This window comes from Pongo abelii, chromosome 2 (genome assembly GCF_028885655.2).
Source record: "Pongo abelii isolate AG06213 chromosome 2, NHGRI_mPonAbe1-v2.0_pri, whole genome shotgun sequence".
In the NCBI taxonomy this organism is placed as follows: Eukaryota; Metazoa; Chordata; class Mammalia; order Primates; family Hominidae; genus Pongo; species Pongo abelii.
The window spans coordinates 96455708-96468873 of record NC_085928.1 but is presented as its reverse complement, the minus strand read 5'-3'; the positions used below and the strand labels follow the sequence as shown (position 1 = coordinate 96468873).

The 13166-nt window shown below is 39.7% G+C and overlaps 1 protein-coding gene across 26 annotated transcripts in view; it reads left to right on the top strand.

Moving 5' to 3' along the window:
- Positions 1 to 13166, top strand: part of SLMAP (sarcolemma associated protein) — a 170876-nt gene that overhangs the window by 121193 nt on the left and 36517 nt on the right. For all 26 annotated transcript variants that reach the window (XM_063722046.1, XM_063722044.1, XM_063722048.1 and 23 more), the window contains one exon: positions 10531 to 10590. In XM_063722046.1, the coding sequence (XP_063578116.1) occupies positions 10531 to 10590 (60 nt within the window). The remainder of the gene's footprint in view (positions 1 to 10530; positions 10591 to 13166) is intronic.

Genomic DNA, 13166 nt, shown 5'->3' with positions numbered 1-13166 from the left:
TGGGGCATATTGGGTGGAAAAAAAGCCTGACACACTATATAGTTTTCCATTTATATAAAGTTCAAAACTACTAAAATCATATTATTTGGTCATCTATATTTGGGTAGTGTGACTATAAAGAAATATAAGAAATTAAATACCATGAAAGTCAGGATAGGCCAAGAGCAGTGGCTCATGCCTGTAATCCCAGCACTTTTGGAGGCCAAGGTGGGTGGATCCCAAGGTCAGGAGTTTGAGACCAGCTTGGCCAACATAGTGAAACCCCATCTCTACTAAAAATACAAAAAATTAGCTGGGCATGTGTGGCGGGTGGCGGGCACCTGTAATCCCAGCTACGTGGGAGGCTGAGGCAGGAGAATTGCTTGAAACCGGGAGGTGGAGGTTGCAGTGAGCTGAGATCATGCCGTTGCACTCCAGCCAGGGAGACAGTGTGGACTCTGTCTCAAAAAAAAAAAACCACAGAATAGTAGTTACCTTTATGGGAGAGGAAGGGATTTTTATTGGAGGGAAGGGCTTCCTCCCTGTGGAGGGCTTTAGGGGTTGGTGGGGTGGTTCTATTCCTGACTTGGGCTGCAGTCACATAGATATTTGCTTTATGAAAATGTATTAACCTATACCTTTGCGTTTTATGTTCCTTTTTGTATGTCATTTTTGTTTTGCTTTGTTTTGTTTTGTTCTTGAGACTGAGTCTCGCTCTGTTGCCCAGGCTGGAGTGCAATGGCACGATCTTGGCTCACTGCAACCTCCGCCTCCCGGGTTCAAGCGATTCTGCTGTCTCGGCCTCCTGAGTAGCTGGGATTACAGGTGCATGCCACCACGCCCAGCTAACTTTTGTATTTTTAGTAGAGATGGGGGTTTGACCATTTTGGCCAGGCTGGTCTCGAACTCCTGACCTCAGGTGATCCGCCCGCCTCAGCCTCCCAAAGTGCTGGGATTACAAGCGTGAGCCACGGTGCCCAGACTTGTATGTCATTTTTTATCATAAATATGATTTTAAAATAGTGGAAAATGAATAATCACCTCTCTAGAATGTCGCTCAAAAAAGAGAGTTTTAAGGACATGTACAGCGGCTTATGCCTGTAATCCTAGTACTTCAAGAGGCCAAGGTGGGAGGATTGCTTGAGTTCAGGAGTTCGAGACCAGTCTGACCAACACAGTGAAACCATGTCTCTACAAAAATAAAAATAAAAATAAATTAGCTGGGCATGTTGGCACATGCTTGTAGTTGTACCTGCCCAGGAGGCTGAGGTGGGAGGATCGCTTGAGCCCTGGAGCGGGAGGCTGCAGTGAGCCATAATTGCACCACTGCACTCCAGTCTGGGTGACAGAGTGAGACCTTATCTCAAAAATTTTAAAAAAAGAGTTTTAGGGCTGGGTGCAGTGGCTCAAGCCTGTAACCCCGGCACTTTCGGAGGCTGAGGCAGGCAGATAACGAGGTCAAGAGTTCAAGACCAGCCTGACCAACATGGTGAATGAAACCCCATGTCTACTAAAAATACAAAAATTAGCCAGGCATGGTGGCGTGCGCCTGTAATCCCAGCTACTCAGGAGGCTGAGGCAGGAGAATCACTTGAACCCAGGAGACAGAGGTTGCAGTGAGCTGAGATCATGCCACGGTACTCCAGCCTGGATGACAGAGCAAGACTCCATCTCAAAAAAAAAAAAAAAGAGAGAGAGAGAGTTTTAAAAAAGAAGAAAGAAAGCCTTCTACTCTCTCTCTCTTTGAGTTGCACCAAGTTAGATAGGTCTTTCAAGACCTGCAGTTATCATGACAGGAAAGTTCTTTCTTGAGTCTCTGAAGGGGTAAAGTGAGAAGCAGAGATCTCTGATCTCACCTCGATTGTATGTATTACACTTGTGACTCCCAAAGCATTGAGGTCTCTACACCAAGTTGGAGACTCAGTGGTTACAGACTGTTTTAAACTAGATTATTTATTTATTATTATTATTTTTTGAGACGGAGTTTTGCTCTGTTCACCAGGCTGGAGTGCAGTGGTGCGATCTCGGCTCACTGCAACCTCCACCTCCTGGGTTCAAGCGATTCTCCTGCCTCAGCCTCCAGAGTAGCTGAGACTACAGGCACGAGCCACTATGCCTGGCTAATTTTTGTATTTTTAGTAGAGACAGGGTTTCACAGTGTTGGCCAGGATGGTCTTGATCTTGACCTCGTGATCTGCCCACCTCGGCCTCTCAAAGTGCTGGGATTACAGGCATGAGCTGCTGCACCCAGCCAAAATATATTTTTTCTTTATTTACAGGCCTCTAGTGATTCACAGGATTTGAAAATATAACTTTAAATAATTTCAATAGTGATAATAGCAGTTAATTAGCCAGGAGCAGTGATTAATGCCTGTAGTCTCAACCAACTGGGAGGCTGAGGCCAGAGGATCGCTTCAGCCTGGGAGTTAGAGGCTGCAGTTCACAGTGATCATGCTGTGAAAAGCTACAGTACTCCAGCCTGGTCAATGTAGCAAGATGCCATCTCTTAAATAAATAAATAAATAAATAAATAAATAAATAAATAAATAAATGCAGCTAATCATTATTTAGTACTTATAAACCAGTACTGTTCAAACTTTTTATATATATTATTTAATCCTTTTTTTAGGATGAGGAAACACTCAAATAATTTTTTCTTTTGATCCCTTTAAACATAGATGCTCAATTGATTCATTCTACAAAGATTAATTAAACATGTATGTATCAGGCATTATTTTAACTGTTGGGGTTATTAGAAGTGAGTAAGACAAAGCAGGCTTTGCCTTCATGGAGTTTACATGCTCTTGAGGAGACAAAAGATAATAAACCAAAAAATTAATATGTTAGAAAGTGATGAGTCCACTGAAGAAGACAAAGACTGTAAGGGGATAGGGAACAATAAAGGTAGTAATGTGGCTGAACAGATATGGGACTAAGCTGAGTTGTATGTGTGTCTGGAGAAAGTGTGTCAGATAAAAACCATATGAAACCCTAAGACTGAGATTAGAGTTTTAGAAGAACTCAAAGACCTTTTTAAAATAAATGGCCAGATAGAAAATATTTTAGGCTTTGCAGGCTATAAGGTCTCTTGGCAGCTACTCAGTTCTGCCATTGTAAGGGAAATTAGCCATGGACAATATGCAAATGAATGGACCTGGCTGTGTTCCCATAAAACTTTATTTGCTAAACAGGCAGCAGGTTGGATTTGGCCCTGTGGGGGTATAGTTGACTGACCCCTGGGGTAGATCACAAGGGACCTTGTAGGCCATGGTAGGAACTTCAGATTTTTTTCTAAGGGTGAGAGAGTTTGGAGCAATAAATTACAATCTTCTGATATGTGTTTATAATTTTTAAACATGTCAGTATGTAGATCTTCAACATACTAGAGAAAGACTAGAATAGCTTTCAAAGCAATTTGTGTTTATACTGTTTTATTATCTGCTATGTTCATGTAACAGGCATTTGCAAACAACTATTATGTGTCAGAAGTGTGTTGGGAATTAAATTATTAAAAAAAAACTTCTCTATTTTCACCAGACCCTAAATTCCTATATTTCTCTCATTTGTCTTGGTAATCCACAGTGAGTGCCTGGTGCATAGTAAATATTTGAAAGAATGAGTATATTCCCTCAAGGAATTCATAGTAATGTTGGGCAAGGTAGACATAATGAATAGTTGCAATATACCTTAAGAGAGATAGGAATGGAGGCTTAGTGAGGAGAGATTCCAAACATATTTAGGAGAAAGGAAGAGAAGATAATTTCAGTTTTAGACATGGTGAGATTTAAGTCCCAGTGGTATTTCTGGGTGAAGATGTTTGGAAAGTAGTTGGACAATGGACAATAGGGTCCTGGGGCCAAAGAATGCTAGACTTAACATCAACATTTAGAAATTACTCAAGGTAGTTAAAGCCATTAAAAAATGTTGTTGTTGTTGTTGACAGAAATCTTAAAGACTAATGCACATATTTAGATTATAATCAGAGAAAGGGAAAGGCAATAAAAGCCTAAGAAGGAAGGAATGAACAAGCACATAAAAGTAGGAGTGAGTGGTATTCTAGAAGTTAAAGTAGTAATGTTTCCAAAGGGAGGCAGTAAACTTGATTAAATATGGTGAATGGACCCATTCATAGTAAAATATTATAAAAAGCGTAAGTCACAGGGACAAGAGAATGGGACAGAAGACTACAGTGGGTAATAGATGCCAACAAAATTTTGGAAGATGTGAAACATACAATTGAGTAGTAAGAGATATGGGTTTCCACTTTCTCTTTTCTGAAGGCCTGCAGTGGGGTAAAGGAAACCTCAGAAAACCAAGTTAAAACTGTGGCTAAGGGGCATTTAATACCTGTCAGGTAGGGCAGGAATGCATGGTTGCTAAAAAGAGGATTAAAAGTTTATATAAGGAATAATTTGAACTATTTTCTTATTTTCCTTCTTCTTTTTTCTTTTTTGTTTTTTTGTTTTTTGTTTTTTGTTTTTTTTTGAGACAGAATCTCTGCTGCCTGGGCTGTAGTACAGTGGCATGATCGTGGCTCACTGCAGCCACAACCTCACAGGTATCGATCCTCCCATCTCAGCCTCCCAAGTAGTTGAGACTAAGAGCACACGTCACCACACCCAGTTAGTTTTTCTATTTTTAGTAGAGACAGGGTTTTCTCACGTTGCCCAGGCTGGTTTCAAGCTCCTGGGCTCAAGCGATCTGCCTGCCTCGGTCTCCCAATGTGCTAGGATTATAGGTGTGAGCCACCACACCAGGCTGATTTTTCATATTCTTGTCCATGCAGACAGACAAGTATCTCTTTCCTTATTCATAAAGACTGAAGGTTTGCTCTCTGGAGGCTGAAATGGAGAGTCTGTAGACGGGTATTTCAGATATCTCTGAGGGGGTAGGTATGAGCATCTCACTGTGGGGAAAAGTGGGAGAGTTAAATGAAAGTCTCTATACTGAATCAGAATGCTGGTCAACAGGCTTATACTCCCCAGAAAGGCAGCTGCAGGGCTCTACTCCAGAGAAACCAATCAGACAAAGAGAAACACATACTGATACTGATATTTAAACTGTCCCAAAGTGCTTAAATAACTTAAATAGCACTTTGGGAGGCCAAGGTGGGCAGATTGCTTGAGCTCGGGAGTTCGAGACCAGCTTGGGCAACATGGCAAAACTGCGTCTCTACAAAAAATGCAAAAAATCAGCCGGGCATGGTGGTGTGTACCTGTAGTTCCAGCTACTTGAGAGGCTGAGGGAGGATGGCTTGAGCCCGGAAGGTGGAGATTGCAGTGGGCAGAGATCACGCCACTGCACTCCAGCCTGGGTGATAGAGCCAGACCTTGTCTCAAAAAAAATAAAATAAAAAAATAAAAGTCTCCCAGCAAACTGCCACTGTGTGGCCCAGTGGGTGTAATAAGCCCTGCAAATGCATGTAAGACTTTGTCAGCTTCTTATTGCCTCACCCTTGAATATGAAGAGAAAGCCAAGATCAGACTTTTGAGGAAATTATTTCTTGACAAAGACAGAGATCAAACCAAAAAAAAAAACACAAAAAACAAACAAACAAAAAAACACACACAGAAAAATATGAGTAGGGAAGAAATAGGAAAAAGGTAAGAAGCAGAAACTTTTTTTTTTTTTTTTTGTGATGGAGTTTCGCTCTTGTTGCCCAAGCTGGAGTGCAGTGGCGCAGTTTCGGCTCACCACAACCTCCACCACCCAGGTTCAAGCGATTCTCCTGCCTCAGCCTCCTGAGTAGCTGGGATTACAGGCACCCACCACTACGCCCGGCTAAATTTGTGTTTTTAGTAGAGACAAGGTTTCTCCATGTTGGTCAGTCTGGTCTCGAACTCCCGACCTCAGGTGATGCCCGCCTCGGCCTCCCAAAGTGCTGAGATTACAGGCGTGAGCCGCCGCGCCCAGCCAGCTTGTTTTTTGTTATTGTTGTTGTTGTTTTGTTGTTGTTGTTGTTGTTGTTTTTTTTTTTTGAGACAGAGTCTTGCTCTGTCGCCCAGGCTGGAGTGCAGTGGTGCGATCTTGGCTCACCACAACCTCCACCACCCGGGTTCAAGCGATTCTTCTGCATCAGCCTCCTGAGGAGGTGGGATTACAGGCACCCACCACCACGCCTGGCTAAATTTGTGTTTTTAGTAGAGACGGGGTTTCTCCATGTTGGTTAGGCTGGTCTCAAACTCCCGACCTCAGGTGATCCGCCCGCCTTGGCCTCCCAAAGTGCTGGGATTACAGGCATGAGCCACCGTCCCCGGCCAGCTTGTTTTTGTTGTTTTGCTTTTTGGTTTTTGGTTCTTTTTTTTTTTTTTTCTTTTTTTGAGACAGAGTCTTGCTCTGTCGCCCAGGCTGGAGTGCAGTGGTGCAATCTTGGCTCACTGTAAACGCTGCCTCCCAGATTCAAGTGATTCTTCTGCTTCAGCCTCCTGAGTAGCTGGGATTACAGGCGCGCCTCACCATGCCCAGCTAATTTTTGTATTTTTAATAGAGACGGGGTTTCACCATGTTGGTCAGGCTGGTCTCGAACTCCTGACCTCATGATCCGCCCACCTCAGCCTCCCAAAGTGCTGGGATTACAGGCATGAGCCACTGCGCCCAAGAAGCAGAAACTTTTTTAAAGGTGTAATTTTTTTTTTTTTTTTTTTTTTTTGAGATGGAGTCTCGCTCTGTTGCCCAGGCTGGAGTGCAGTGGTGCGATCTCGGCTCACTGCAACCTCCGCCACCCGGGTTCAAGCGATTCTCCTGCCTCAGCCTCCTGAGTAGCTGGGATTACAGGTCCCACCACCTGGCTAATTTTTGTATTTTTAGTAGAACCGGATTTTCACCATGTTGGCCAGGCTGGTCTCGAACTCTGACCTCAAGTTATCTACCTGCCTTGGCCTCCCAATGTGCTGGGATTACAGGCATGAGCCACTGCACCGGGCTTAGAAGTATAATTTTTGAAGTTTTATGGATGAAGCAAGATAAAGATGGTTTTTTTTTTAAAGGAGCAAAGTGCAAATAGAATTTTTGAAAGCTAAAAATATGATACCAGATTTTTTAAAACTGTAGGAAGATTGAGGAGAAAGTAGAGGAAATGTCCCAGAAAATATAAGAAAAAGGCAAGAGGTTTTTTGTTTTTTTTTTCCCAAGAGGGAAAATTAAAGAAAATTTGAGGTTTAATCCTAGAGATCTAGTATCTTAGTAATGAATTCCAGAGGGGGAGAATAAAGGGAAGAGAGAGAATGGAATAATTTACCAATTAAGTAGAATACAAGATAATTCCCCAGAAGTGAAAGATATGAGCTTATAAACTGAAAAAAAATGCACCGAGTACTTAGCACAATATATTTTAAATGACCACACACTAAGCCAGACACAGAATGTCATGTGTTATATTGTTTTATTTATATGAAATATCTAGAACAGGTAAATCCATAGAGATAGCAAGCAGATGTTGGACTGCCAGGGACTGGTGAGGTGGAGGTGGGGAGGAAATGCTTAATGGGTATAGGGTTTTTGTTTGGGTAATGAAAATGTTTTGGAACTGGGCAGAACATAGTGAATATACTAAATTCTACGGCATTGTTCATATGGTTGTTTTATGTTATGCGAATTTCACCTCATTTAAGAAAAAAAAGAGAAAAAAGAGACTACATACTGAGGAATATTAAATTTAAGAGCACCAGGAATAAAGCAAAGGATATCATATAGTCATAATAAGCTAAATTTATAATATAGTAATAAATAAGCCATGAGATTTTTTTTTTTTTCTTTGAGTTTTGCTCTTGTTGCCCAGGCTGAAGTGCAATGGCGTCATCTCGGCTCACCTCAATCTCCGCTTCCTGGGTTCAAACAATTCTCCTGCCTCAGCCTTCTGAGTACCTGGGATTACAGGCATGCGCCACCACATCCAGCTAATTTTGGGGTTTCTCCGTGTTGGTCAGGCTGGTCTCGAACTCCCGACCTCAGGTGATCCGCCAACCTCGGCTTCCCAAAGTGCTGGGATTACAGGCATGAGCCACCATGCCCAAACCAAGCCATGAAATCTTAATGGCTCAACTAAACAAACATTTATTTCTCATTCACGCTACATGTCCATGGTGAGGAAGACCACTCTGCTCCATATTGTCACTCAGAGACCTAGACAGATGGAGTCTTTACTATCTTATGATGTTGCTGTCTCAACACACAGCTTCTAGAGTTCCTGTGGTGGGATAAGGTGTAAAAAACTTATACTTTCTCTTAAATGCTTTGGCCCTGGCTAGCATCCGTCCTATGAATCTTCCTCAGTGCTAGGGAGTTGGGATGTGCAGTCCTCCCTGATGCCCAAACAGAACAGGCAAACCAGATATTGCTGAGCGCAAGAAATCCCTACTATGTGTACTGAGGAACAGGATTCAGGCTGTATTAGACTCACCTTCTGGTTGGAAGCTAGAAGACAGTGGAACAATGCTTTCAAAACTCTGACGCAAAAGTATTTCCTGTAGATTTGTGTATCTAGTCAAAGCATCAATCACATGTGAAGGTAGAATGCTAACATTTTCAGAGAAGCAGAAATCACAAAGTATTTACCTTCTGTCCACCCTTTTTCAGGAAATTATAAGAGGATATGTTATAATAAAACAAAGGAATAAAACAGAAAAAGGAAGATGGGGATATATAATGTGATAAATTACTTGGTGTGTTTGACAATATTGAAAGTTGTATGGTTCTGTGAGAACTTGGGCTATGTTTGAGATATATAAAAATTAATAAAACAAAAAAATGAAGCATTATAAATTCTGAGTATACTGAAGGCCATACAAGAAAGGAAATATAGCATACTATATGACTCATTATATAAAATAATTTTTCAATATAAATACTGATTTTAGGCCAGGTGCAGTGGCTCATGCCTGTAATCCCAGCACTTTGGGAGGCTGAGGCGGGTGGAGGTCAAGAGATCAAGACCATCCTGGCCAACATGGTGAAACCCCGTCTCTACTAAAACTACAAAAATTAGCTGGGTGTGGTGGTGCACACTCGTAGTCCCAGCTACTCGGGAGGCTGAGGCAGGAGAATAATTTGAACCCGGGAGGCAGAGGTTGCAGTGAGCTGAGATTGTGTCACTGCACTCCAGCCTGGCGACAGAGTGAGACTCTGTCTCAAAAAAAAAAAAAGAAAATTATAGATTGACAAAATGCAACTCTTGAGGATGGTAGTAGAAAATGGCAAAACTTAACCATGTAAAATAGATTGTCAATAGATATCTAAAATGGAAAAATTAAAAAATGTATTATTTAGAAGTATAAATGTAAGTATCAGAAGAAATGGCTAAAAGTTGTAGGAAGTGAATTTTAGGAATGGAGTGAAGTAGGACAGAGGACAGGTAGGACAGCTTACATTATACATCTTAATCAAAATCTGTTACTTTCCGGTTTTTTTTTTTTGTTTTTTGTTTTTTGTTTTTGAGATGGAATCTCGCTCTGTCATACAGCGGCACCATCTCTGCTCACTGCAAGCTCCGCCTCCCAGGTTCACATCGTTCTCCTGCCTCAGCCTCCCAAGTAGCTGGGACTACAGGCACCCGCCACCACACCCGGCTAATTTTTTGTGTTTCCAGTAGAGACAGGGTTTCATCATGTTAGCCAGGGTGGTCTCTATCTCCTGACCTTGTGATCCACCTGCCTTGGCCTCCCAAAGTGCTGGGATTACAGGCGTGAGCCACTGCACGCGGTCCCTCTTTCTGATTTTAAAAAGGCAGAGACAAAGTGCCACATACTGCAAAGAGCCTGTGAGAAATGAAAATTAAGAAAAGGAGCCATGGGCATTGGGAGACTACAGGCTATAATGATATTGGAGCAGTTTTGATAGTTGAGTGGTGGGTGTAGACCAAGTTGCTGTTGGTTGTAAAGCAAGAGAATAGAAAATTTTCTTCACATATATTGCAAATGAATAAATTGAAGGAGACCAACTGACATACAGGAGTAAATAAGGGGACACAGAATAGGTATATCCTCTTCAATGAAATGTGGAATATGAAAATATGACTTTATAAAAAAGTAGCATTATACATTTACAGAGAATCCCCCATAAAACAAAACAAAATTTTTTTATTTCTTTGAATAGCTTTTCTAAAATGATTCATTTGCTGAAATACATTATATAGGCATCTCTGCTGAATTATGTCAGCAGAGAACAGTAAACTATCGGTATAACTTAATTTTTATTACTTCTTCATTTGAGTAAATACCTTTTCATAAATCTTTTATTTTAACTTATTAGCCTTGATCTAAAGAGGATTGCTTTATTTCTTCTGAGCCCTTTTTATAAAAAGATATAGGCTTGTAAAATAAGGTGAAAATAAAAGGCAAATTTTCTGCCTGCCCCTAGTTTTCTGCATTAACGTGATTGCTCCGTCATAGTTCCACTTCTCTTGGTTCCCCTTCCAGATTCAAGTTTTTATTCAAGCTTGGTCATAGGAGTAATGTTATCATCTTTAAATTTGGTCATGGAATGTGTTACACTGCCCAGCTCAGGGAAGTGCTGCTCAGTTTGGGCTTGGATGGTAACGTTTATTTTCCTTGGCAGAGAAGCTGATCGTCGAAGGGCATCTAACCAAAGCGGTAGAAGAAACAAAGCTTTCAAAAGGTTTGTTTTCTGTTTTTTCTATGTTTTTTGACAGTTCTTTTCGATAATGAAGGTTAGTGTATATTTTCAAGGTTATAGTATTTTAACCATCAGTTTACTTCTTATAGTTCACAAAATAGCAAGCCAGTAACAGTATCAGATAATATATAAAATAATTAGACTTCTGTTTTAAGAAGGATATCGTAACTGGAATGTGTCTTTTTAAGTGGATGTATATTTGTGGTTTTTTGAATGTTAGTACTTGATATAGGTTTCTTTAGGTATTAAAGATTTGTTGCAATCTCTCTCACTCCTAGCATTAATTTCAGCTTTGATCTCAAATTTTAATCAGACACAATGTAAATTGTTTGTGATACAACTTAAGTGAAACATGCTTGCAGTTCTATTTTGGGGGTTACTGTACTTTTAAAATCTCTTATGATGTTTAATATTTCCTTAATTTTTGGCATCTCAGTTTGATTTAAACAAAATTAATGACTTTTGTGAATGTAGAATCTTCTTATATTTTATGAGTAGTCCAGTAAGTGCCCAAAGTAGTTTATTGTGTTAAATCTGTTACAATTGTCAGAGAAGAAAAGTGAGTTTTAAAGCACCATATTGTCAAGTCACTTTTATACATAGGGAAATTAGGCAAATAAATTTGGTGGCATGTGTTTATCAGAGTAGAACTTTCATTAGACTATGCCAGTATAAAATTTAAAACTAGATTCACAGTCCTTTTGGCCAATTAAAACATTGAGTTACAAAAGTTTGAGATACTTAATTTTAGTACATTCTATTTTATTAAAGTAACTGGATTCATTTGGCTTTTTTAACCATTTAAGAGGATGATGTTATTTCAAGTATCTCATGGTTTCCATTCTGAATTTTGTGCATGGCAGATGCCATATTTGGGGAAAAAATGCATAGAATATGCATCATTAATATTGTTCTGGCAAACAGGCATTGAGTTTCAGAACAGTGAACTATTTTTAGTACATATGGCAATTTTTTTTCACCTTATTAAAGTGAGATGAGAACAGACCTTAAAATAGCTTTTACCTCACCGTCCAAATACCTATTCAGATTAGTTGGTTGAATAGCCAGCACTTTGAAGTAGAGCCTTAGGAAAAAAAAAAACAATGCTTCTTTAATTAAAATATCTTGCTATCTTAGCACTTATATTTAATGCATTCTAAATTAGAAAATGTTTTCTTGAAATTATGTTGTGTCATTATTGGAAAAGTTTTGTGCATTACTGATTTCCCTTTTTAATTTATTGTTTTTATCTTATTGATACATAATAGATGTGCATATTTTCAGGATATGTTTTATAGTTTGATACATTCACTTAATGTATAAAGATCAAATCAGGGTAATTAGAATATCATCACTTTAAATATTTATCTTTGTATAATTTCCTTTTAAACCTGGCTATAAACTGTTTATTGGAAGTTTTAAAGAACATGCCTTTTGATCCAGCAATTCCACTTTTGGGTTTTTAACCGTTTTTTTTGTTTTTTGTTTTTTTTTTTCTTGAGACGGAGTTTCACTCTTGTTGCCCAGGCTGGAGTGCAGTGGCACAATCTCAGCTCACTGCAACCTCCACCTTCTGGGTTCAAGTGATTCTCCTGCCTCAGCCTCCTGAGTAGCTGGAATTATAGGTGCATGCCACCATGCCCGGCTAATTTTGTATTTTTAGTAGAGAATGAGGTTTCACCGTGTTGACCAGGCTGGTCTCAAACTCCTGACCTCAGCTAATCCACCCGCCTCGGCCTCCCAAAGTGCTGGGATACAGGCGTGAGCCACCATGTCCGGCCTGGGTTTTTAATCTTAAAGAACAAATTGGACTAATGAGCAAGAATATTTGTTTCAGTGTTGTTTAAAAGCAACAAGAGGAAAGCATTAGGGTCCGTTAATAAGGGTATTTATTAAATAAATTATGGCAAATAAGTCCATGTAAATGAATAGAATATATTCTTTAAGAATAATACAAATATAAGTTTTAAATACTCAGGGATTTTTCTATCAGTAGTGAACATTTTACTAGCACCTTTCACTGTTAATATGCAAAGATATGCTAATCCTTGTGACAAACTAAATGGCTGAAATAAGTTACGTTTTAAGTTGAGCTACAAAGTGTTTTCTTTTGGATTTGGCTAAATTGTCTTTAATTGGCGATGTTTTTGGTGGAATTTTCTTGTTTGGATTAAAAATATCAATTGCCATAAATGAGCAATTACCAACTGTTACCAGTCTTACCTCTTCTCTTACCTCTAGAAGATGCATCACCTAATGCAAAATATGCTTTCTGTTTAATCTCTAACTCAACTTGCAGTCATTACATGTCTATATATAGCTTTGGAGGTAGAAGTAGAAAGAATAGGTGTAGATAATTCTACCACTAACTATAGCTGTACGCCGTCAGGCAACTTCATTTCTTTAAACTCAGTTCCCTCACTTGTAAAGTGAGATTGACAAAAGGTGAGCCACCACTCATGGTCTTGTGTTTCATTCTTGAATAGATTTGATTTGCCTCTATATAATGATAGTATCAGAACACAACATTGAGGATCCATGACTTGACTTGCTAAAAA